Here is a 22,064-nt window from a genome sequence, read left to right on the forward strand (position 1 = left end):
TCTCTGCTGAAGCACCTCGGTTGTCATGTCCGATCCGCACTTTCTTCAGCGCTCCGATGTCGACGGCCTCCACGACAAACTCATCAATCATTCCCCTCTCAAACTTATTCTTGTGAGTCTTCGAAGCCTTCAGGTTGATAATCCCTGTGGATATACACAGTGCCACACATGCGTAGACAGATTTCAAGTCTTGTTGTCAAAGGGTTACCAGTGTCATCCTTGCTGCCGTAGAGGATCATGAAGACGTTGGCGTCGGTGCCGGCGTATTTCTTGTCTCCAGTTTTGATCCGTACGGTGTATGTTGTTGACATCGCTGTAAGGAGGACGCCACATTTCACAATGGTCTGACGGAATCTGGAACTTGCCATTCCTCCCTCACGACTCACCCTTTTGTTCCAGACCCAGGGTTGCTTCAGAATCTTCATCATCTTCATCTCCCTTCTTCATAAAGGCCTCGTCCACAGGAACAAGCTCCCTGGCAAGCTGACCATCGTCCTCATCAATGGCCAGCCAGCGTTTGCAAGGAAAGAAATAGCTGAAGAGAAACACTGGGTCAAATGATCATACAAAACCTTCAATCTACCTCTTGCATGGGCAAAGTGAGATCAGTGTCATCATACATTACACCAAATCCACACATGTTTGAGTGATGGACTTCTAATCATAATGTCAAGAATGGAATTAACTTTTATATTTTACATCCATTTTCATCTTTCTGTTTTGCCCATTTATTTTGGAACAACTTTTAATGTATACAAGGTTGCTCTTTTTAATTTATTTAGTTTGAATGCATTTGCATTCTGGATTTTAAAATGTATTGTAATTTTACTTTATTTTTTCAACTTTATCTTTCATTATTTGTTCATTAATTCATTTTTTTTTTCTCTAACATGAAGATCTGTGGCCGGACAGCGAGAATATGGATGCAGTGCCCCTGCTCACCACAGGGTGGCGCCCAGCACAGCTGAGGAGAGGTTCTCCCTCAGGCAACACTCAGAATCCCAGAGGTCAGTTGTCTCAAAGATAAGTGCTTAAACAGGATCCAGACTTACGTGGTGTCATCTTTGTTGTCTACAATCTCCACTCGGTCCAGGAACCAGCCCGCCCCGGCCTGCCTGTTGTCATGGCGGATTCTCAGCTTCTTCAGCGTCCCCAGATCAATGGCAGTGATGTTGAAAACGTCTTCCTGCGTCAGACAAGGAAAGTCAAGAGCTCAAGTCAAGTCAAGTCATCAAACGTGACACAGATTTCTTTAGATTAAAACTTTAAAGGTGTAGGAATATTTGCTGCAAAAGCCACATTTTCAATCGGAATGACTTTGGTATATGACTGAACCAAATGATGGAGCCATACATACATTTAAACAACAAAATATTGTTTATTTTGCGTCAGTTTGACAATAGCACAATAAATCACGATGGTGTCTATATTCAAGTTTTTATATGAACAAGTAATGTCTTGAAAATTATATATACCAAAGAACAAGATCTTTGGTGCTTCCATCTTGAAGTTTTTTTTAGTGCTTTCTCAAGTTGTCTGGATGTTAAGGTTAAGACATTATATTGAATGATGTCTTTTTTTTGTAAATTAATGTGGCAAAATCCCAGCTCTCTATAGAACATAGTCTGTTGAAGTTGGGGCACATCTGACTTTGGTTAAAGAAAACTGGCATGACCTAAAAACTAATCCCTTTTCCTCCAGGACTATGATTAAACTTGAGCTCACCTATGCTACGAACTAACAAACCAAAGATAAGTCATGTCCATCTAACAGATGCGGAGTGCAGGACTGTTTCCTGTCTTTCTAAGCTAATAGGCACTTTAGCTGTTTATTATCAACCTCTAATGTTAGCTCTGAGGTCTCAGCCAGAAGTGAGTGTGGGGACACTGCATCATGATACACTGGATCATTACACTCCTGCTTGTATATAAAATGGCTGGAGAAAATAAAGCCCAGATTAACTGCACCATTTAGTATGAAATTACATGCGAGAGAGAGCGGCAGACTCCAGTATTGATCCACAGTGGCCCCACTCTCAGAGTGACTTCATATCTCTGACAAGAAAAAAATGGAAATGACCAAACGATAGATTTACATAATCTGTCCCACAGAACCTTTGTTACAGAAAATACTGGCAATACAATGAAAAGAGCAAATGTAACATCTCAAATGGATTTAAAGTGATTCATAAAAAAAAGTAATGAATTAGAACAATTTCAGTTATTTCTATTTCATTTCTAAAATACAAAATATAAGTCAAGTATCGGAAACTACATCAGCTGGAACAAAATAAATCAACCAATAAAATAATAACTATTATAAATACGGATAATTCCTTCAGTTTGTTGCTTCACTATTTGACACCTGTTGGACTCGCTATCTAACATTATCACTTAACATGAAATAGTAATATGACCTAATACAGTGGATAGTTTCAATTCGAAAACATCTTTTTTAATATACTGTCAATTTAAATCCCTTTTTGAAGCATGAACATTTAACCCACTTATTATTTTTTTTTAAAAGAACATATTGTTTTACATTTTGAGAAAAGTTATAAAACTGGCTTCTCACCAGCGCCTAAACAGCTTTTGGGGCCTTTATATCAAAAACATAATCCTAACCTGTGACTTGTGATGAGCATTACCTCACCCTCCTTTACATGTTGTTTGTTATTGAGGTGAGGTGAATGTGAATTTTTTTTAAAGCCTCGCACAGAAGCTAGTGTTCACCTGGCCTTTCTCAAACTTGTTTAAGTTGTTTGACTTCCTGAGCCGTCGCTCCCCGGTGTCACCCACGTCCCCGTAGATGTTGATGTAAACATTGGCATCTGTCCCGGCGCCAAACATCGTCCCAGTGAACACATGGACCTCGTAGAAATTCTCTACACAAGAGGGAGATTGTACATGAAAGGATCACGTGTGCTAAACAAGAACATCAGCAGCTCTTACCGTCCAGGTCTTCGTTGTCATCGGTCAGCAGCTCCACAACTATCTCGCCATCCTCCTCATCCCTGGCTAACCAGCGGCTGCAAGGAAAGTGAAAAGTTTCCACCACTTCCTGGAGTTCCTCAATGAGCTCCACTTCTTCTTCTTTCTTCTTCTTTTTCTTGTCCTTCTTCTTGTCCTTCTTAGGTTCCTCCTTCTTCACCTCAACCTGCACCATTGCCATCTTCAGCCTTTTTAAGTCCACCGTTTCCAGGAACCAGCCGTCTCCTATACCCTTGCCATCGTGGCCGATCCTCATCTTGTAGATCTTCCCCACATCCTGAGCCTCTATCTGAGTTGCAGGCGGGAAAGGAGACTCAGCTTGGAGCATCCGGGCTTGAAAAACATCACAAACCTTGAAGATCTCGGTGGTGCCTCTTTCAAAGTTGTTGGATCGGCTCTTGAGAGAAAGCACTTCGGTTTTCCCCTCCTCTCCATAAATCTGGCAGAAGACATTGGCGTTGGTGCCTCCGGCGCGGACGTCCCCGGTGACCACCGTCACTTCGTAGTTGATTACTATTACGGAATGGAAAGTTCAGAGACGACTGACTCTGTATTTGGAATCTTCAGAACATCTACGTACACTGCTCAATGTCCAGTATTTCACTGGGGTAAATCTCCACCTCCACTTTCCCATCAGCCTCATCTTTGCACAGCCAACGATGGCTTGGGAACATGTACTCCACCCCATGGACTGGCACGGAGATCTGGACACTGTCCAGAAACCAACCAGCACGCAGACCTTCATTGGTGTGTCCGATGAGGAGGCGGTTGATCTGAATCACATGTGGTGAACCAGTGAATGAACCAGTGAACCACAAAACACCCTCATAACCACGTTGTCCCACTAGTAGAAAGACAAGTGTTATTTGCTGTGTTTGTGAAAAAGAAAAAAAAAACTTGCCTTTCCTATGTCTCCAGTTTCAATGGTAAAGATGTCGGTGCGTCCGGTCTCAAAGTAGTTCCTGAGGTCGTTGTCCGAGACGGCCAGGATCATCTTGCTGGTGTCGCTCTTCTCCCCGTACAGTTTGACAAACACTTTGGAGTCAGAGCTGGCACCATTCACGCTGCCCGTCTTGATTGTGATGTGATAGCTGATGTCTGAAACACCAGGAGAAAGTAAGTGTGTATTTTAGAAGTTGGGCAACTTCTCTTGATAGGTACTTACAAAGTACCAGCACTCACTGAAGAGACGCAGTCCGTCTCCGGCTGGGACTAACTCTCGGACAATCTGCCCGTCATCCTCGTTGCGATCCAACCACCTGAGGGAAAACACCAAGCGCTGCGTTCATTCACGATAGAAAGAAACAGTTAACTGATGCAAATAATGTTAATCACACTTTCTTTCACAAAGAGCATTTTTCACTGCACAGCATCATATGTGATGTCAACATCCATGAGGAAGGAGAATGTCTCCCATCTCTCCCCCTAACACTAGCACTTGGTTCTGAGCGCCCTCCACTATGAAGCGCTCTCCGACGACCAACTGAAGTGATTGACTCTTCATGACATCACGCGTAAAGACGACATGTCATTGGCTGTTGTGCTGTGACTTGTTTCCTGCCAGCTCCAACGTTGTTGCAACCTCTTGCATCGGCGCTGATCATCTCACTTTGTTTGGTGAACCAACGGAGAAGAAATGGGTGGAGCTGAAGCCGCTATGTTGCAGTGACAGATCTGTATGAGGATGTTAACGTTAGCCGGGATGCTAGCCCGCTGGTGTTTGTTAAGAAGAAATAAAAACATACTGTTGTACATACATGTTGTATTGTTCATGGTGTCGGACACAGCAGACCATTTGGGTCGCCAACGTGTGATACCAGAGAAAGTCAACAAACGGAAGAGTCGTCCTTGCTACTAAAATGTCCCTGTTGTCCTGTCCAACATTGTTTTTAAATAAAGTACTTTTGGTATCCTGGAAATCTATCCACACTTCATATTCCCACTTGGTTTCAAGTCAGCTCCGGAGCTCCTTCGGTTTGAAGGGATCATTTCAAGTGCTGAACGGCGAGTATACTTCCGCCCTGATGGGTTGAACACACCAGTATGTGTCTGTTTGCACAAACCCATGCATGATTTGAAATATTTGCAAAATGTTCATAAGCCCCGCGCATCGAAAAAGCTTTGCTTCCCAGTAGCGGAAATTGTGTAGCCCCAGCCACGCCCACTCTGCAGTGATTGGTCAGGAGGAAACCTTCAGCCCACATGAAAAAGGAGCCACTCCAGCCCACAGTGACGTAGCAATGGCTCCAAACAAACAAGTCAGGGAAGTTTGATTTGGAGATCAGTTGCTCCTAAATTGAGATGAATTAGGTCATATTAACATCTGTCACCATATACATCAGTCAAACAGCTGCGATCTCAGCTGAGTGTTTTGGTAGTATGACTCCCACAAACATTTTAATGTGTAGGATGAATGCGTAAGTACAAGCGGCTCCCCAGCGTAAAATGGAGCAGACAACAAGGAAGAGTATCTTCCCAGATGTAACGTTACACCACAGACTTGTGGTTTAGCTCCGGTTACTGAAGGGGCGCTCTCACCGCTGACCATTTAGTGTCTATTTGTCAGAGCAAGTGCAACCATCTGCTGAGCAACTATTTAGACAAGTACTTGGAGAACTAGGCAGAAGGAGCAGAGAAGTTACTTACTGGATATGTTTCCTGTGTATGAGGTGGTAATTTGCTTATCGATTTGAAATATACATGGGTGTAAGAATATGTTGATACACTGAAATGTTTCGCAACTTGATGTGCAATATTGTAGCGATATGTTTGCTGCAACATTGCACTACTTGATAAGTCGGCTATATGTATTTGTGTATATTGTGACATGTTTAATTCTCATTTTTGTTCGCTGTTCTTCTGTTGATTAAAGGAGCGATTTACTCCTCTGTTGGTGTCCGAAATGTAACTGAAAAACTCTCCGTCTGATGTCATAACAATCATCTTGTTTTCATGCACACAATATTGTACTGCATTATCTGATTTGAGAACATATATACACACACGAGGGTTATAGGTGCTACTGTAGTGGTAGATCACTGTGTGAGAGTGAGATGCTGGATACTGTGCTGCCGTAACTGTCGTACGTGACGCCGGCTAATTGTTGTATGTGTTGCCGGGCAGCTTTGTGCTGCGGTGCCAGACACTGAAGAAAAAAAATAAGCATCTTCTCGCCGTGGTCGTAAATACAGGTGGACGTAAGACGGATGTTACTTGTACATACATATGAAATGCAAAATAAGAAACTCTTTCATGTTTATATTATGTATGTATGTATGTGTGTATGTATATACATGTATATGTTCAATGTTAATGTAAATAATAAAAATGAAATGGAACTGAAAGAAAAACAAAAACCGATATTTGTAAATTCAGTTCCTTACCTGTTACAGGGAAATTCCACCGCCAAACTCTCCGGCTGGCCCTCCTCCCTGACCAAAACCTTGTCCAGGAACCATCCACAACCTCCGCCACGTCCATCATGGCCGACACGAACCCGTCGCACCTGACCCAGAGTCACCGACTCGATGAGAAACTCATCATGCTGATGGAGAACAAGGATAAAGATGAAACCCAAATTGTGTTCTCACGGTCATTCATCACATTGTCATACGCACATTGCCCTTTTCAAATTTGTTGACGTTGTTTTTGCTCATGAACATAAGCCGCTCTCCTGTATCCCCAAGGTCGCCAATGATGTTGAGGAAGACGCTGGCGTCTGTGCCGCTGCCGCTGACATTCCCGGTGCAGATGGTGACCCGATACTTTATCACTGCATAAAAGTAGAGTCAAAACCTCTCACACCACACTTCTCTCTTTGGCTGAGTAGTGATCTAAACCCAGACTCCAACATTTGTCTAAAACAAGATTTCAATTCGCTGTGTCCCTGATCTTCCTAGCTCTTAAATAGCGGTCACTTATGTACAGTATATAAACACATTCATTTCATAGTAGGTGTGCAAATACAAGGATTGATTTTGTTTTGGATTGTTTTAAACATCAACACACTGTGGCTATTAATGTGTTATTGTCAAAGTCATCTGCAGTGAGGGTAAGTCTCAAACATCTCTGTGTAGTTCCATCGTATAAGCTCGCATTTATGTACTTCATGGTCAAGCTAGTGCAAACATTCATTGCTCGATACAACATTTTAGTTTTATACTGAGGCGTATTCACTTGACCAATTCCAGGTTAGATGTAATCGCATGGAATTCAAAAGTAGACAGTCAAGTCAGTCGATCAGTCACCTACACAGTTGTTACTGAGCCGACTCTCTCTCTCACTCTCCCAGTGCACGTCACTTCCTGAATTGAACTTCATTTAAATTTTTTTTTTTAAATAAATAAATAAAAAAGGCTGGAATTTAATTTACACATAAGTTCTCTTGCAGCATTTTTTTCACTTAACCCTCCTCTCCATCAGTGATATCTCATAATATGGGTGTTGTGGTCATTGTATAATGTGAGAGAGTCGCTGGCGCGCCAGGACGGTGTGGTAAAATGGCTCTTACGTGGCAGTGGCTCATCTATTAGAGCACTAGTGGCAGGCATTTCTCGTACAATCTCGTTGTCGTCTTCGTTGATGTCCAGCCAGCGGCCACATTCAAAGGAATATTTTTCTAAAGTCAGAGTCTTCAGCAGGGTCACCTTGAAAAAGATGAGCAGACATTGGTCAATGTGATGCATGCACTACTGTGGAAGTCACAGGGCTCTACACATACCGCCAACCTCTGAAAACCACTGCTAGTCTTTGGACTACTAGCAATGGCGTGGCTTCCGGTATTACAAGCACTGAACTGACAAGTGACACAACAGTTGACTGGGGTTTGCTCTGTTCTTTAGGTCATTGGTAATGATCTTAAGTGCAGGAGACATTCCAGTCCATGAATAATTCAAGCGGAGCATCTGAGGTGAAACCTTTCAGTACTGTCTCCATTGAGTTCGAAACACACACCGTTATAGTACAAAGTTTTTGTTGTCAAGCCACTTTTGACATTATTATTGGGAAAAAAAAACGACGTAATTGTTCTTGAAATTGAATAATAACAAACATACACATCTCACTTTCCCTCAGACGTGTGGTCAAAGTGGTGACCGTGGTAGTATTTCCGTATTTATAAAGAGTATTATTGACTCTGTATAAATATACAAAGCAGTTTGTGCAATGACAAGGTGCCAGAACAGGTTCTGACAATAATATTTTGGGGGCCAAATTGTTTCAGTGATTGAGAGCCGGCGTTATCACAGACCAATGTGCAGATTCAGCAGGAGCAAGTCACCGTGGGAGCTGGATTGAAGAACCAATATCTACTACTTTCCCCGCAGTTTTACAGCCCAGGACGGCGATCCATTGCAAAGATGCTGTTATTCCTGTATCTGCAGGCAGTTATACTGAGCAGCCGTAAGCATAGAGCGCTAACGTGTTGCAGCAAATTCTCTCGTAACTGGTGTAAAACTCTCACAAAAGAGGCTTTTGTCAAGCTGCACTTCTCAGTTGTCTCGCCTTTCTAGTCAAGTGACGAATGTACGTGAATGTAGTCCGTGGTGCGCTCGCAGAATGGCTACGTGACTCCAGCAACAAGTGCTTGGTCTACATTTGACAATAGTTGGTGTTTGAAAATAAAAGCTTGTCACGTATGGTCAAGTATTAAACTGCTCTATGGAGCAGGTGCATGAGCCTGGCTTCCCAACTGGAAAGGGATATGACGCCGCGACTTGCCACCATCATAATGTGGTGAGAAAAATCGTATATCAATCAATATCAATATTATTATTTTTTTATTTATGATTGAAAATCGATTCCCCCCCTCACCCCAGGCCCTGCAAACACATCTCAGGGTTACATGTCAGAGAAGATAGGACTTGAAGTTAAACTCCAACTCTGGAGTGACAATGGGGTGATGAGCATTTTCTCCACGTTGTTGGTACAAATGCAAACAAACCAACACGTTTCTGCTCAGAATAATTTAAGAGGTGTATAAAATGTGTTGGCATCAAGATCACTGCTCTGAGCTGAGATAAGCACTGAAGATGTATTGAAATCGATGTGAGTTCTACAGTGATAAAGAAGACTGTGACGATGCTGATGAATATTCTAGACTGACGTGAGATACAGCGGATTGGACTCTCACCTTCGCTAAATGCCAACCAGCAAACGGATGCCTCTTCTCATGCCAGATCCGTACTTTTGTTAGTCGTCCAATGTCTGGCATTTCCACCTACACAAGAAGAAACAATGAACGTGTGAAAAGCAGAATAAAAGAAGAACGGGAGAGACGGAAAACGTTGTTGACCATAAACTTGTCCAGCTGGCCTTGTTCAAAACTGTCCGAGTTGTTTTCCAGTTTGATCTCATCTGATTTGCCTCTTTCGCCGTAGATCTGCAAGAACACCTGGGCATCTGTTCCAGCACCCTTTACGTCCGAGGTCCAAATCCAGAGTGACCAAGGGTACTCTGGAGAGGTTAGACGAAATGACTCTCAACCAGCCGCCCCCACACTCTAGAGAAGTAATTCAACTCAATTTCAGCCTACTTTTCTGTTTCTTCTGCCGCAGTGACACCATCTCGTACAGCTCCCTCTCAATCAACCCGTCCCCCTCATCCTCATCCAGCCACATCCCACAAGGGAAAGTCTGCTCAAGGCCTGTGAAGGGGCAGTAGATGACCACCTGCAAGGGATCCAGAGCCATGATGAGTTGAAGGAGGTTTGAGATACAATTTATAGTCCGACACTGCACCTTTTCACAGTACCAGCCAGCACCCACGGCGCCGTTGTCGTGGCCGATAGTGACTCTGCTGAGCGGACTCATCAGCTCGCAAATCTCCACATTGAATATGTCAATCAGACCGCGCTCAAAGGCGCCGCCCTCCAGGAAAACTTTGCCGCTGTTTTTCAGACCTTTGCAGCCGTGCATGACGATGTGGATCTTTGAGTTGGTGCCCGCTCCCCTCACGTCACCGGTCATCACTTGTACGTTGTACACAATCCCTTCATGGAGCAAAGGTGCAGATCTGAAAAGTTGTCCTGACTGGAGTGTATTGAACAAGAAACTCACCCATCGGCTGCATTGAACCAACCAAGACATCTCTTTGAATCTTGCCATCTCCTTCATCCAGTGCAAACCAGCGATTCACTGGGAATTCGTAAATTTCCTTATTTCCCATGTCATCAATAATGACCTGGATGGAGAAGTGAAGTCCACATTATTGCAGTGTTCAAAATAAAGTTGACAGAGGTACAGTATGTCACATCTGTTACCTCCATGAACCCAAATTGAGGATAACTTAATCCCAAATTTAATATCATTTAATAAGAGGGAAAATTTTCCCGGGTTACGGTTAAAACTAAACTAAGAGGAGGTGAAGCAAAAGAATCATTGAGAGACTCCAACCCAGCTACATTTCCTCATGGGCCACAAAAAAGGAAGCAATGAGATCAATGAGGTGACATGATGGAGAACTGAATGCAAAAGACAAAAATTCAAGTGAGGATATTATGTGTAATCGTGGAATTACAATTTAAAAACTATAGATGAAAAAAGAAGTTGGTATGGTGTGTCTTATATCATTTAAAACACATTTTTTAAGATTGTCGATGTGTTTTATACACTCTAAAATCTGTCTTCTATTCTGATGGATTTTAAGGGACAAGAAGTCTCCGAACTAATAATGAACAAAAGTAATGCACAAAATAAAATTGTCAGAAACATGACGTGATCAGTTGTGTAGTTTGACTCTTACTCCATGTAGGCTGCATAAATACAGTCAAAATGGACGCATTTGGCCCGCGCTCTATAATAAACCAGAGAATATTCAGCTTTAGGGGATCGCACACAAAAGGATTTTCAAAATTGTAAGCAATTTCTTTTTTTCAAAAATCTGTCAGAGACCCACACACAATGATAAAAAATGTGATGTTTATTGTTTTGTCTGCGGTGCACCCTGGAGATTCGGTGGCATCACCAATTGAGAAGCTCCTCCTACAAGCCAGCTATCTTGAGATCCCATGTGATGTAACAGGGTCGTGACATCGAGCGGCAAAAACAGCACCCAACATGGAAGTGTCCGGGATGATGGTGGCTTTATGTATTATGTTTTTTTCCCGCCCTTTTGACAGTGGAAAACGCAAAGGAAACAAGTAAATTACAGGAACACTTCTCATAACAAAGGACAGGATAATTGTTCACCAACTGTGGACGAGAAGGAGCTAAATCTGGACGAAAACAGCCCGATTATCGCCATGTGTATGGCCCTTTTCAAGTTCACTATCATAGTGATGTCAGTTTGTCAAGCAAATTCATTTCTTGTTTTTGTCAATGTAGCTGCCTTAAAACAAGCAGGAAAACCATGGAATAATTTCAGTTCATTCAGAATTTGCCAACCTTATCCAGAAACCACCCGGCTGACGATCCTCGGTTGTTGTGGCCGATGGTGATTTTCTTCAGCCTTCCCAGGTTTGGGGCTTCTATGGTGAACTTGTCCTCAGAGCCTCGTTCGAAGTTATCCTTGTCACTATCCAGTCGTCTTTCCCCTGTCATGACAATGTGCCACTAGCAAGCTCAGAGATGCGAAGAACTTCACCATGGTTCCTCACCTGTGTCGCCATTCTCCCCGAATATGTTCAGGAAGACGTCGGCGTCAGTTCCACTTCCTTTCATATCCGGAGTGAAAACACTCACAATGTATTTGTTCACTGTGGACAGAAGAGCGTTACGGCAAGCAGGCTGAGGCAGTTTCCAGGTAAAATATTCATCACTCTGTGTCTGCCTGGGTCTGTGTTTTGTTTTTAACAACCACAGAGTCCCTGACCTCCTGCTCTGTGGTGCCTGCTTTCATCTCGGCTTCACAGTGGGTTGCCTGACTGCCTTCAGGTGTTGAGATGTATCACATTGCACCAGTGGGCACATGGAGTAGTTTACCTGAAGATTACACTCTGATAGAATTCGATTACAATCTGGAACAAGAGGAAGGTCTGTGAGCTCCTGAGTTCCGTTTTTGTCTATTGTAGGTGTGTTTCCTGAAACTGCACAAAACATTTTGTGATATGTAGCTTTCATCTGTGTTTTAGGAGCTGTACTGTAACTTCTACCATTGTGACAGGAGCTCTTCTTTCACAGGAGGTCTTTTCTTTTCCTGCTTTAACCTTTCGTTGACGTCATTTATTCAAGTTATTAAAAAGAACCTACATTTTGGGACATCCATGGGGTTCATGCTCCCGAGCAAATCCCGGACATACAGGTTGTCTCCTTCCTCCCGACTCAGCCAGTTGCTGCAGGCGAAGTAGAAGCGAAGATGTGGGCGGTTCATGTCGGTCACCACCACTCTGTCCAAGAACCAGCTGGCGTTCATTCCCGTGTTGTCGTGTTCAATCCTGAGACACAAGTCAGTGCTGTCTCAACAAATTGCAATATAATTCCCAGCGATTAATGCAATGACAATAGATTTAATTTCACACGATTTCCTCTCTTATAAACTGCTTCAGCATTTAATATTTTTGTACATCAGTCAAGGCTGTGTTGCTTTCTCTGACTCCCCAGGTATTATTTTGATCCTCACTGACACAATAACCACATGAAATCTGCCCGAGGTTTCATCGTCTGTCTTACTTTAAATCCAGACACTGGTGTGCATCTGTAGAACTTCAGCTTGTAGAGGAACCGCTAGAGCAGAATGTGCACACTAGTGTGCAGCAAGAAACCCAGAGTTGCTCACTTTGGATTCAAACTGGCAACATTTTGCCACAAGGCTGCTCCAAAATAACTACATTACCATGCCACCACTCAGAGAACACGTTAGATCAGACCTGGGCAACGTGCGGCCCAGGGGCCATATGCGGCCCTTTGCCTGCGTTTTTGCGGCCCTCATGGGCTATACAACTGATAAGTTGTCATTTTCTCTCATTTTTTTCACCCTGTTTCCGTTGTAGCCAGCACTAGTTCAACAGTAAATACAACACATTCATGACTAATTTTTTGTTTCTTCTTTTCATTTGTCATTATAGCATTTTCCTCAAAATTTGTTGAAAGAAAATTCCAAATATAATTTGAATTAAATTGCCTTTTAATTTTCGATGTTTGGTTCATAGTTTTATTATGATTTCTATTCGTTTAAGATGAATGCAAAATTATTTTTTTATAGGTTTCATGTCATATTTACACTTCTTAATATCCTTGTTTCCATGTGGTTTGGTTCATTTCGTCCTTGTTACATAAGATTTCTTTCCATCACGTATCGTAGTTTTACCTCAATTTATACAGAGGCCCAACATTGTGTGTCTTGATGCGGAAAACATCTGTCTTATTCTTCTCAAAGGCCGTCCGACTTCTGTAGATCACATGACAAGTGGAAAAGTCAGATTAGAGGAAGAAGCAGTTGGAATGAGATTAAAAATGACATCACTGAATTGATCCAGCTTAGTCTATCCTAGTGGTCTCTTAGCAGTGGCTTAATCTCAAACCTCTCTCTCTCTCTGAGACAACCCTGCAGACCCCCTGTGCCAGCCCCCTGTGTGTGAATCAGACACCCGCTTTTCCAATGAAACAAAGTACCTGGCACTGTCCCCGACCCACACCCCCATCTGTCTTCTACGTTCAACCCACAGACAAAGGCCTGGCTTGTATAATCAAGGTGCACGGTGTCATATAGTGCGGTGACCTGCCAAGTCGCCGCCGCTGCCCAGCGCACCTGAATAACTGATGCTACTGTGTTTGCCTGCCCTGTCACCTGGGAACAGAAAAATGACAAAGGAAAACCAAACCAATGCAAACTTTGGAATCCATGCAATGTCCGTTTTAAATTGCAGTGAATTGCAAAGCGTTGCATCTCTATTCTGCCTCGATTATTGTCATTAATCAGGCAAATAACATTGGAAGGCATAGAAACCAGTGTTTAATGCACAGTCAAGGTGGAAATGGAGTAAGGCGAAACCTTCGACTTTAAACAATCATGGTGTCAAACTGCCAAAAGATGAGAGTTAAAACGTGGAAAATAAGGGTTTCGAATCTACTTTTGCAGCATATTTGAACTGACCTTGGCGTTTTCCTCTGTCAACCAGAGCAAGATCAATAGAAATAGTGTCATTTTAAACCCTGTGGTGGCTTGTATTAGGTAAGGCCATGAGTTATTTCCTGCAGTCTACCAAACTGTCAATGAAATATCCCGTTGTGATGGCTTGCAATCGAACCATTGGCGTGTCAATACTGGAAACTAGGGAGCGAAATGTTAGGCAGGAACGCTGCCTCCTTAAACAGCTACAGCTTATTTCTTTAAATTTGGCCTGTTTCAAAATCGAAAACCATCTTGTTACATGGACCAAAGAGAGCATTTAGCTCCCCTGGTGAGACACATGATGGTTTAAGTTAAGCTGCACAGCCCTTCAATTAGGTATTGCATGATATTTGAAGCAGTGCGCCTCACAGGTAACTCTATCTGTCAATGTGTTTCTAGATAAAAGAAGACACAGATCCCAAGATGCCCTCAGTGTCATTTGATCGTCTTTGAAGCTGACATGGTGGTCTTCTTTCATTGGTTTCTCAATGGGAAAGAAGACCGGCCACGCCACGTGGTTCCTTCTTACTCCAGGAATTCTGCCTGACAATATACGACTCTGTGTAACAGAGACACTACTGCACCATGTCCAAACCTTTTAATCCCAGCATTTTTGGTGGCAGTAACTCTCTATCAAACAGAGGCATATTACAAATAAAAACCCAACACAAAGACAGAGCCATAGAACATTCATTCTCCATGTGATTTAAAATACCTCTTTTCTGTGCTGAAAGGTCAAAAAGGGGAGAAGTTAACAGTTAATATATCACAATATACCAAGACAAGGTTTTAGGCAATGGTGCTCGAGTCAGCGTGGATCCTTTTCAGAACTCACTTGCTCGCCAGGTGAACCTTGGGCGACACACCAAACTCCCCAAACAGGGTGACAAACACATTTGCGTCAGTTCCAGCTCCCTTCACATCGCCAGTTACAGCAACAACCTCATACACTGAAAAAAAAACAAAACAAAACAGATATATATAAACATAAAGAAGCATTGTGTTGCCTTTAATTAGTGAACAGGGAATTCAATGCCACCAATCGGCTGTCAGTCCGACGCCGAAGATGCCTCTCATGTTACACAAATGAATTTTCAACCGATGAAATGAACCACAGTTTTCAGTTTTCTTCTTTGCTTATAAAGCAGGTGAAAACAAACAAATCTCATGACCTCAGACACTGCAGATTTTTGGTAATGGCCGCAGTCATTTTCAGTCAGCAAGTACAAGTCATGTGTGGTAAAGCTGAATGATCTCTTGTTCATTACGGGACATATTTCATAACACACACGGCTAGCAGCTATATCTACAGAAGTGCAACACCTCGTTTTTTGTCATTGCAACTATTCGACCTGTGATTCGTTTTATTGACAAGAAAGGGAGGTTTATCTAAAATCAAAACAAGTTTATGTTCTCCTGATAAATATAGCTGAAGTTTCAGCTGTGAGGTGTGTAGCAACCTTTGATCCATGAGCATTGCCGAGGAACTTTCTGGGCAGGAAAGCACAAGTCAACTCGACCAACAAAGAACCATTTGTGCAGCTAGTATTGCGTTGCATCTTGCTACAGTACCAGACAGTCTATCAGCAAATTTTCTGATATTCTCTTGGTTCCCTGAATTTCCTAAAATGGTGACTATTGTCTGGACGAGCCTCAGGACGGTGCGACTGTAATAAGGATATTCATGGCCGAAAGAGTCACTGACAAGTGTGTCAGGGCTTAAAAGGTATATTTTAGGCCAATAAGGGTATAGAGAATCTTAGGAAAATCTAAAATAATATCCAAAATAAATAAGTCTATTCATAAAAAAAAGAACAAGGACTTCATTGACATCACAATTTTGTCATGATTCGCTTTTATTTTGGTTATTGTAACTTCCATTTCGTGTTCATGGTTTATGGCACACACCTGGAGTCAGTCATCTAATCAGCATCAACAGCTCTTAAGCGCCTGGACTCCAGCAACGTGTGCCAGACTCTGTTTCTTCCTGTGGTAAATTGGCTCTCCTCGCTCGTCTTCGCCATCGTGCGCTTGTTTCATTGTTTATTTACTCCCTGATTATCGCTGGTGCCTGAGTTTCCTAGTTTGTTCTGTGGTTTGTTATTGCTCTTCATTGTGTTTTGTCTCTCCATTTAGATTTACGTTGTTGTTGTTTGATTTTTCCGGTTCTGTTGGACTCTTACCTCACTCGGTTTGGTGAAGCTCCCGTTTTGGACATTTTGACTTAGCTTTGTTTTCTCCCGGTTCGGTGATGCTTTCTGTTCTGGTTTTATTGTTGTGAATTATGAAATATTGTACTCGATCTGCATCTAACCTCCTGTATCATAGATTTTGAACGATTCAAATATAGCGTTGTTTGACGCCTGGTTGAGTTCAGAGTAATACTCGGGCACTTGCCTCCCCAAGTCTTTTAAGGTGTAAATTATACAATTTAATACCAGTTGAAACTGTGCATAAAACTCAGTTAAGTGTCAAATTTAGTTTTTACTAGCTTTAGAAGGGGATGCAATGGGAAGCTGGAAAAGCATTTGGATACGTACTTCGGGGATACTGTGTACTGTACTACAAGCAATGGTTTTGACGTGCCAAAGCCTGTCCACTATGGGACCAGGTCTCCAGTGACTGAAAACATTTTTGTGTATGCCACCAAGACCCCAATGCTGCGGTCTCTCTGCAAGATTCTTTATCAGTGCAGCATCTGCTCATCTCACCAAACTCAGTTCATTCACATTTCCAAGACAAGACAGTTTGGTCCCTCGATCACATTCATTGCTCTCCCTGAATCACATGACTTTCTTTTCCCACCAACCTAATTCTAGTTAGCTGTTCCAATAAAAGCTCTGGTTCTGAGGCGTAGAACAGATGTGAGCTGGGTCTTCACTTCTGCTTTGTGTCATTGAGCTTTCAGAAATGAACCATCACAGAGCAGGATTAGCGCAGATGCTAATGGGGGGATACGCTCCGACGGGGCCTTACCTTTCTTTTTGTAGTACTCATCCTCATAGCCGTCGGATGAATCGGTGTGGTAGCTCAGCAGCTCATTCTGGTAGATCACAGCGTAGTCCAATTGTTTGTTCTTTTTCTTGCCTTTTTTCTTTTTCTCCTCGTCGCTGTCAGTAGATCCCTTCTTAGCCTTCTTTTTCTTCTTCTTCTTTGACTCGTCCTCCTCTTCTTGTTCCTCAATCAAAGGCTCCTCATCGTCATTGTGAGACTTCTTCTTCTTCTTCCCGTCTTTAGACTTCTTGTCCTTGGACCCCATCACCTCCTCTCCTCCTGGACTCTGTGATTTCTTTTTCTTTGTCTTCTTCTCCTCTTTCACTTCCTCTTTGACTTCCTCTTTTTTGGAATCTGTGGTTGGGTTGTTATTGTTCTGTTCATTCTCTCCATCACCATCTTGAATCACAGCATCTTTGCTCCTTTTCTTTTTCCGGTCGTTCACCTGCCTGTTTTCACTTTTCTTGTCTTTCTCCGAGGTGTCTTGTTTGTCAGAACTCACTACGCTCTTGTGTTTCCTCCGAGTCTTCTCTCCTTGTGTGGTCTCCTCGAGGTTCACTCCTCTGCTTTTCTCCTTCAGTGTTGGCTTTGTATCCTCCACTTCGTCATCAACCTCTTCGGTTTCCTCTGAAGCTGTGGACTTTTTCTGTTTGGCAGGCATCTTTAATTCATCCACTTCCCTCGCCTTTAGTTACGTGACCGCTGCCTTGAGTTTCTAATCGTGAAAGACAATTCATTTGACCCTTGGCTGCACGGGTTTCTGCTCTGATTGTGCAAGTTGGAGCGGCAAGAGAGGCCGTGGCTGCAGACACAGAACATGCAGGGACTTTGTGACGCCAGTTTGGCTCTCTCCTACCTGGGTGTGATGGCCATACACACGCTACTCATGAAAAATTACTGTCACCTCGGCGGTCACGTGACCCGCAGGAGAAAGCCCTGTGAAAAAGGAGCCTTGCACAGACAACTTATCCTCTCTGCCACGGCACTCTCCATTATTCATGGTGTCAGGATCGCTTTACGAGCCGGGGGTGTCTCGCTTTAACCTGAACTCACACGGACTCAGACAAACGGACCGACAGATACACCTAAATGCCCGCTGCACTCTCACACACGACAAGTGACCTTCCCAGTCACCTCTGAACTTACTGTATCCTTCAACCAGGCTTGTAAATCAAAGGTCTTTTAGGTAAAATGTATTTATATAACTTATTTTATTTTATTTTATCTGATTCTTACTCTGATATTTAGATCATGACAGGCATTCTGGAGGATCTTAAAATCATATATGTATATATATATTCTCAGACGATCTTGCTGGATGTGGAGGTCCTGGGCTGGTGCGGTTACATGTGGTCTGCGGTTGTGAGGCCGGTTGGATGTACTGTCATATTATCTGAGACGCCTTTGGAGACGGCTTATGGTGGAGAAATGAACATTCAATGCACGAGCAAACAAATCTGGACATTGACATTCCTGCTGTCAGCAGCCAATTGCATGCTCCCTCAATGCTTGTGACATCTGTGGCATTTTGCTGTGAGACAAAACCGTTCAGAGTGGCCTTTTATTGTGGACAGTCTAAGGCCCAGCTGTGCACTGATCATGATGTCAGATCAGCATCTTGATGTGGCGCATCTGTGAGGTGGGATGGATTATCTCAGCAAAGCAGAAGGGCTCACTATCACACATTTCGACAGATTTGAGAACAATGTTTGAGTGAAATGGTAACATTGTGCATCTGGAGTGAATTTCAGATCTTTAAGTCCATCTCATGACAAATGGGAGCAAAAACAAAAGTGTTGCGTTTATATATTTTTTGGGTATATATCACACTAAATTTCAAGCCAGCTTTGCATTGCTTCTGATTCAACCAGAGTATATTCTTGTTTCACCGTTGCATCTGAGGATTGTAGCTGAGACAAGTATCCTAACCTCTAAATGGTAAATGAGAGGTCAGAGGAGGAAGGATGGTTAATAACATGGGTGTCACACTTGCAGCCCGCGGAACATTTGCAGCCCACAGGTTGAACCTTTGTGGCCTGGCACTTGGTGTCACTATAGCACGAGTGGTCCCTTTTTGTCAAATGTCCACATTATTGCGGTAAAATTTTGCCAGTTTTTTTCCATAAAAATACATTTTTTTGTTTCTGGGTTTTTTTACTTACAGTGTATACGTACAGTGTGACTTTAGTTAGTTCAGACTGTCAAACATACTCATACAAAATGTATGATTGACTTTATTTGTCAGACATCAAAACCTCCTTCCTCAAAGAAATGTCCGGATGGTTTTTAATATATTGTTTGATGATGATATATCAATTAAAAAAAAAACATGTATTGTATTTTATGTATTTATTTTGATTTGCCTTACTACAAAGTTCCCTACAGTAGAACCATGTAGAAAAAGTTCAGCCAATTCAGAGATTCTGCTCAGTGATGTAGAAAACTTTTAGAATTTGGTTTTAACATTTTTTTTTCACCCATCTAAAAGCCTATACTGATTTATGTTTTATTCATATACAGAAAACTCTACAGCTGCAGGTCGGCTTTTCCTCTAGCCTTTCAAATAACTCTCTGAATTCCACAGCCACTTTCATTTATTATTAATACAATCTGATAAAGTGGCACGCTCTCGGCTGGTGCTTTATTCCAACACACAATTTGAGTGAAGCTCAGTCGCCTACATGTGCAAAATAAAAAAAAAACAAACCAATAACCCCTTGCAAAATCGTGTAACTAAACTCAGGGAGCATCCTCCATCTTCATTACACTACACCTGTCCGATAACTGACGCCGCTCAAATCCACGTGTCTACTTCACGCTCTGGCTGGTAAATATTTCACGAGTCATTCAGCTGATGGCCATTTAAGAGACCGTGCTTAAGTTGTTGCCTTGTCCTTGGTTTTGTGCAAAGAAAACTAACACTGGCACCATGTAATATTCAACACCGTCAGGCGTGGTGCTGTAATTGTCTCAGTGAGGTAACCGACTGACAACGTTACCATTGACTAGGCAAAATCTTTGCTTTTCATCAGATAAACTGAATGAAATACTGAGGTGTGCTCTGTGATAAACTGGTGGCCTGTCCAGGGTGTCCCACAACTCCCCGCCATGGAGGTCATGTATTCGCTGGCACTGGATTGTCGGAGTTTAAAATAACTTGAAATGAAATTTTCAGAAAACGTGACACAAGGAAGAAATGATTCGGCTTTGGAAGTGATCCGGATCACTGTCTGGATCCACAATTAAAAAAAAAAAGGAATTTAATGGGACCGGCTTCATCATCTCTGTCCAGCTGGTGGGCCCAAAATGGTCTTGGTGAGAGATGAACACCAGTTATTTTGTCTTCACAGCAGACTTTACTGACTTCTCGGTCAATAATAGCCATGTGATTTCTCTGATTTATCCATAACAGATGAGATGGCTTTACAATTCTTCATGTACTGGCACCAATGATGTTCATTTACAACGATCTTACTCTATAGTTAAGTAGTGGACAGAATCAGATCTCAGATGTGTAAGAATTTGGACCAGATCTGGTCAAAATCTGACCATGTATAAACCTTTGGAGAGTTTTTTTTTCCAATGTTGTCTACCTCATTTTCACAATATTAAAATGTGAATATTAATTTTATAGTTTTAAATAGCTCTTTCCTTGTGTTATTTTTACATATTTGTGTGATTTAGATTTCCATTTAACTCCTGTAATTGATGCAATATGAACATTCCAAATAATAAAATTGCACTATTACTTGTTGATGCATTTGTATAATCACCAACGTATTTTTTTATCATAGTTGAGAGTGTGTTTGCCAGTCTATTTAAAACTATTCTCAATGAATCTTAATTTGTGCACATTCTGTGAAACTGTATGTTTCCTGCTCCCAATTTGCGAGATGAAGTCATGTAATAATTCATAACTTTAATCTCAAACAGAATTAACAGAACTGTTCGCTTCCAAATGAAAGCTATCTCTGTTGTATCGGCATTTGTGGCAGGTTGGCATTTGGATGCAGGATTTTTTGCTGGAAATATTCTTGGGAAGACCGTGTTGGCGTGCACTGAAGCTGCTTGGCAGAGGTTTGCTCTCTCTGAGTGCTTTTCTAGATGGCAATATTCATTTGAGAATCATCTATAATGTAGCATATCGCATGAATGTATGAAAATGCACGTAATCAGATTTTTGTTGGCTTATGAATAAGTGGAAACCGATCTGTTTACTCAGGTTCAGTCACACCTGCACTTGACTGTGAGCCAGATGATTCCATTAGCGTTATTGCAACCACCAGACACCCGATGTCGAAGGGCAGCCTTTGGTCATATTGATCTGTCAACATCAAATTACTGAGGATGACAGCAGCTTCGAAGCTTGTCTGACTGATATCATCTGCATGTGGGTCGACATACTGACTCTTTCCAGCAACATCAACTTGTGAAGATTCTTCATTTAGTGCGCGGAAGACGCTCTATAGAATAGAGAATACAACTGACTGGACTGGTGCAGACAGAGAAGGCAGAGCATGGCAGATCATTTTCCTCTGTCTAATGTTGCTAGTGCATTTTGATGGTGGAAGGTCCCCCTGCAGATTTATGGATCCATTTGGGAAATGACTCTCCATGAGTCACACAGTTCAAGGACACTGACCTGAGCGACGGGTAAATAATTGAGGTCATTGTTGGTCGTATCCTAAAGGCTAAACTCAAGCAGGCGAGATTAATGTTGGATGGAACCAGCTCATAATACCCTCTGATCAGGAATGAATACAATATTGGCAATAGTGAAAACACTCTAACTAACTTTGGATTGAGGACATGCTGTGCTTGTCTGTACCTTTCCTTATCATAAATACCACATTTGAAACAAAGAGGGATGGAATTTATCAGAATAATCAAAGTAACCGCATCATTTGATTAATACATTCCTGTGGAGATATTCCTGAAATAAGGAATTGAATTAGCATTAGTTATGGAAAACAGAAAACCTTTAAACTAGGAGTGTCACGACGTTAAAAGTTTAATCTCAATTAATGACAATAA

General features: G+C 42.2%; 1 protein-coding gene across 2 annotated transcripts in view; it reads right to left on the reverse strand.

Moving 5' to 3' along the window:
- The window catches only part of LOC128765697 (lipoxygenase homology domain-containing protein 1-like), a 28,929-nt gene extending 11,376 nt beyond the window's left edge, over positions 1-17,553 (reverse strand). The window contains exons 1-24 of one of the 2 annotated variants that reach the window (XM_053876681.1): positions 17,013-17,553; positions 14,872-14,986; positions 13,233-13,313; positions 12,176-12,360; positions 11,584-11,682; positions 11,372-11,520; positions 10,046-10,169; positions 9,728-9,978; positions 9,523-9,658; positions 9,283-9,443; positions 9,121-9,207; positions 7,501-7,636; positions 6,608-6,762; positions 6,374-6,534; positions 4,173-4,249; positions 3,892-4,088; positions 3,571-3,763; positions 3,343-3,503; positions 2,952-3,279; positions 2,733-2,884; positions 1,053-1,186; positions 387-535; positions 209-313; positions 16-144 (exon numbers count right to left, since the gene is read on the reverse strand). In XM_053876681.1, coding sequence (XP_053732656.1) covers positions 16-144; positions 209-313; positions 387-535; positions 1,053-1,186; positions 2,733-2,884; positions 2,952-3,279; positions 3,343-3,503; positions 3,571-3,763; positions 3,892-4,088; positions 4,173-4,249; positions 6,374-6,534; positions 6,608-6,762; positions 7,501-7,636; positions 9,121-9,207; positions 9,283-9,443; positions 9,523-9,658; positions 9,728-9,978; positions 10,046-10,169; positions 11,372-11,520; positions 11,584-11,682; positions 12,176-12,360; positions 13,233-13,313; positions 14,872-14,986; positions 17,013-17,295 — 3,748 coding nt within the window. In that variant the 5' untranslated portion in view covers positions 17,296-17,553. Of the gene's footprint in view, positions 1-15; positions 145-208; positions 314-386; positions 536-1,052; positions 1,187-2,732; positions 2,885-2,951; positions 3,280-3,342; positions 3,504-3,570; positions 3,764-3,891; positions 4,089-4,155; positions 4,434-6,373; positions 6,535-6,607; positions 6,763-7,500; positions 7,637-9,120; positions 9,208-9,282; positions 9,444-9,522; positions 9,659-9,727; positions 9,979-10,045; positions 10,170-11,371; positions 11,521-11,583; positions 11,683-12,175; positions 12,361-13,232; positions 13,314-14,871; positions 14,987-17,012 lie in introns of those variants that run through there. The other variant, XM_053876671.1, reaches the window with a different exon arrangement.
- Positions 17,554-22,064: the final 4,511 nt, after the last annotated feature.

The sequence above is a fragment of the Synchiropus splendidus genome, chromosome 1 (assembly GCF_027744825.2).
Source record: "Synchiropus splendidus isolate RoL2022-P1 chromosome 1, RoL_Sspl_1.0, whole genome shotgun sequence".
NCBI classification, from domain to species: domain Eukaryota; kingdom Metazoa; phylum Chordata; class Actinopteri; order Syngnathiformes; family Callionymidae; genus Synchiropus; species Synchiropus splendidus.